Source organism: Fukomys damarensis, unplaced genomic scaffold (genome assembly GCF_012274545.1).
Source record: "Fukomys damarensis isolate Sample0158 unplaced genomic scaffold, DMR_v1.0_HiC HiC_scaffold_16, whole genome shotgun sequence".
NCBI classification, from domain to species: Eukaryota; Metazoa; Chordata; class Mammalia; order Rodentia; family Bathyergidae; genus Fukomys; species Fukomys damarensis.
The window spans coordinates 134949358-134952671 of record NW_022900928.1 but is presented as its reverse complement, the minus strand read 5'-3'; the positions used below and the strand labels follow the sequence as shown (position 1 = coordinate 134952671).

The 3314-nt window shown below is 46.7% G+C and overlaps 1 protein-coding gene across 1 annotated transcript; it reads right to left on the bottom strand.

Moving 5' to 3' along the window:
* Window positions 1–2063: 2063 nt before the first annotated feature.
* LOC104875635 (olfactory receptor 12-like) lies at window positions 2064–3013 on the bottom strand. Its single transcript, XM_010643322.2, is given in 2 exon segments — window positions 2064–2761; window positions 2764–3013. Coding segments are annotated over 2 exon segments (948 nt in total).
* Window positions 3014–3314: the final 301 nt, after the last annotated feature.

The following is a 3314-nucleotide window of genomic DNA, read 5'->3' as shown; positions in this document are numbered from 1 at the left end:
TGGTCCATACAGTTGTAAGTCAGTTTCTTTAGTATTAGAAAAATCTGGTCATGTAGGAAAACATTGAGTTTACAAATTAAGCTTCAGAATAAAAATATTTTTGGTGTTGACTCCTTTGATGTCCATCAAAAAATTATATTTTTCCTCTATAGTTTAGGAAACTGCACATACTTTTTTTTGTATTTACTCTAAACTGTTTTATACTCGTGATTATTTTATATTTTTTCACAGAGACACTTCCTGGGTTTTTCTAGATGTTCTTTTTATGTACTATATTTTAATTATTAAATGTAAGAACATATCATGACACAGTGTCAGGATACCCAATAGTCTAGTGGGGAAAATGGAGTCCAGAAACATGCCCACGTGGACATGGCTCATGAGACGGCTTCCTGTGGCTCTTACATAGTGGAAAGCATAGTTTCCTTGGCAAATGATCACTAGGCAGATAGGTGGCCAAAGACAAAACCAAAGAAAAATGGAACTTGACATTACTTCAAGTCAATCATGAAAATTTATTTCAAATGAACTGTGGTTGATTACAGGAAACAATAAGCAATCTAACTTCTCAAAGAGAGAGGTAGATTCGTGACTGGAGTAGGCAAAGATATTTCTTATCATAAGACAAAATTTACAAACCATAGAAAGACAAACTGGACTTGAAACATTAAATGTAAGAACTTCTACTGTAAAGGTGACAGTAGAGAACATTAGACATGTGGGAAAAGGGCTACAAGTGGAAAGAAATATTTGAAAAATCAGCTAATCAGCAAAGTGTTCATGTCCAGGATATGTGAACGACTATCATGAGGAAAGGACAGAGAATGGCCCCAAAAATGTAGACCATAAAACTTCCCCAAACAGGACATCTGAATGGCCTCTAAATGTATGAAAAGAGGTGAGCACTCACTAGCCAGTAGGGAAGTACAAATTGAACTTAGGAAAGTGTCAGCAGAAGTGACTGAAATTAAATTTTGGCAGCTATACAAAATACTCGCTTAAGTCTACCCCATTACCAGTCAGTTACAGTCCTAGAAATTTCCATCAGAATTCCACTCTGTGTACACTGAGAGGCCTGTGAAGGATGTAACAGCAGCCTTCTTTTGAAGATGCTAACTGGAAACAGTGCACACACCCTCAGGAGGGGGACAGATGGCATCTTCCTGTGCGGCGAGAAAGATCAAGGAAATATTAAGACAACACATGGACTTGTCTCACGAAGATGATGCTGCCCCACTGGCGGGGGCAACTGTGGTCAGGGTCTGGTCAGGGGCTGGGTGGGAGGGAAGAGGACAAAGAGTGCATGGGAGTAATTGGGACTGGGTCCCTTTTTCTCAGCTTGAGTGGGGCTGGTCTCCCCAGATCGTGCAGTCAAGACTTCGTGACTGACCTTACTTGTGTAGTTGCTGCCACATTCACCCCAGACTCACTCCTTCCCGAGAGAGGCACAGTCTGTCAGATCCAGCCGCTGACCTGCAACTCCTTAAAGGTAACGTGTGGCCATATAGCTCAATTGTTGTTTTAAATGTGTCTCTTTGATAGTGATGTGGAGTATGAGCTGAAAGAGAGAAGCGGGGAAGCAGGAGGGCTTCCGGTTGGCATTCACAGGAGGCCATGAGAACAGAGCTGGTCTTGCAGAGGGTGAGGTCTGGAGGGGGGCTGGCATGTGGATGTAATTAGAGATTTCCATTTTCTTTTTCAAAATGAGATACATGAATCCAAAATGTTGACTCCCTTTCGTAGAGAAATACCCTTAAATGCCAACAAAGATCAGTACTTCTGCCCTGTACCCCAGCGGAAAGTGACTTGCTCTGTCCCTGCACCATTTATTTTCTGGAAGGAAAACACAAGACGGATTCCTTTCAGTAAATATCTGTTCCATGATATGCTCTCAAGAGGTGCTGCATAAATGGATGGATGAAAGAAAGCTAAAAAGTGATTTTTAAAAAGAGGGAGGGAGGGAGCTCAGGAAAGGAAGGAGGAAATCAATGTCCTCAACCCACACAGAGGTTCATTAGAGCCATGTTCCTACCCCAGGACATTGTCTCTCACTGACCACTCCTTCACAGGGCTGCCCGTCTCTGTCCCAGCCTCTGCAGGGCATCCTTCATGTCCTTGTTACACAGACTGTAGATGAGGGGGTTGAGCATCAGGATGACCAGGGTGTAGAAGATGGAGACCACCTTGCCCTGCTCCATGGAATCCACTGCTCCTGGCTGTGCATACATAACAAACACTGTCCCAATGAACAAGGACATGGCTGTCATGTGGGAGCCACAGGTGGAGAAGACCTTTTGTCTCCCTGCTCCTGAACGCATCTTGAGGATAGTCACTGTGATGTAGCCATAAGAGATGAGGACCACAAGAGTGGTGCCCACAATGATGAAGCCACAGATGCCAAACATGACCAGCTCATTGAGAGCTGTGTCAGCACAGACTATCTGTAGCAGGGGTGGCACATCACAGAAGAAGTGGTTGATGTGACTGGAGCTGCAGAAGGGGAGCTGGAAGGTGAGGCTGGTCTGCACCATGGAGTTGAGGCAGCCTCCACAGTAGGAGCCCAGCACCAGATGAGAGCATCTTGTGGGGCACATGGCCATAGCATAGCTCAGGGGGCTGCAGATGGGCACAAAGCGGTCATAGGTCATTACTCCCAGGAGCAAGCCCTCAGTGGTGACAAGGAAAGATAAAAAGAAGAACTGGGTGGCACAGCCCCTGAAGCTGACGACTTTGATGGAGGAGAAGAAGTTGGCCAGGGCACTGGGGCAATGACAGAGGAGTAACAGAGGTCCGGGAAGGACAGGTTCTTGAGGAAGAAGTACATGGCAAAGTGCAGGCGGGCATCCAGGGTGATGACTATGATCATAGTGAGGTTGCCCATGATGGTCACTATGTACAGGGCCAGGAAGATGGCAAAGAGCGGGGCCTGTGTCTCCACGCCTCCCCTGAATCCCTCCAGCACAAACTCCTGCAAGGGTTCAGCTGAGAGGTTCCCATGTCTGTGGGTCATCATGGCCCTGAGCCAGGACAGCTGTGCAGAGAGGATGGTGGAGGCAGTGAGAGGGAGCTGATCACAGTCCCACGCTCATGCATCCCATGGAGCACAGGAACCCATCAGGGCCATGTTGTGCATCACCTGGAGCTGCTGCTCCCTGAGTCCCCTTCCAGATGAGCTCGCTGTGCCCTGAAAAGGGGAATGTGCTCTGATTTACCTAATTTGGGAGTCGGAGCTGAGCCTTCCCTGTGTAGGGAACTTTGCTTTGTGGAATGCAAACACGTGGCCAGAGCTGAGTGTCTCCCAGCACCAGGACAGT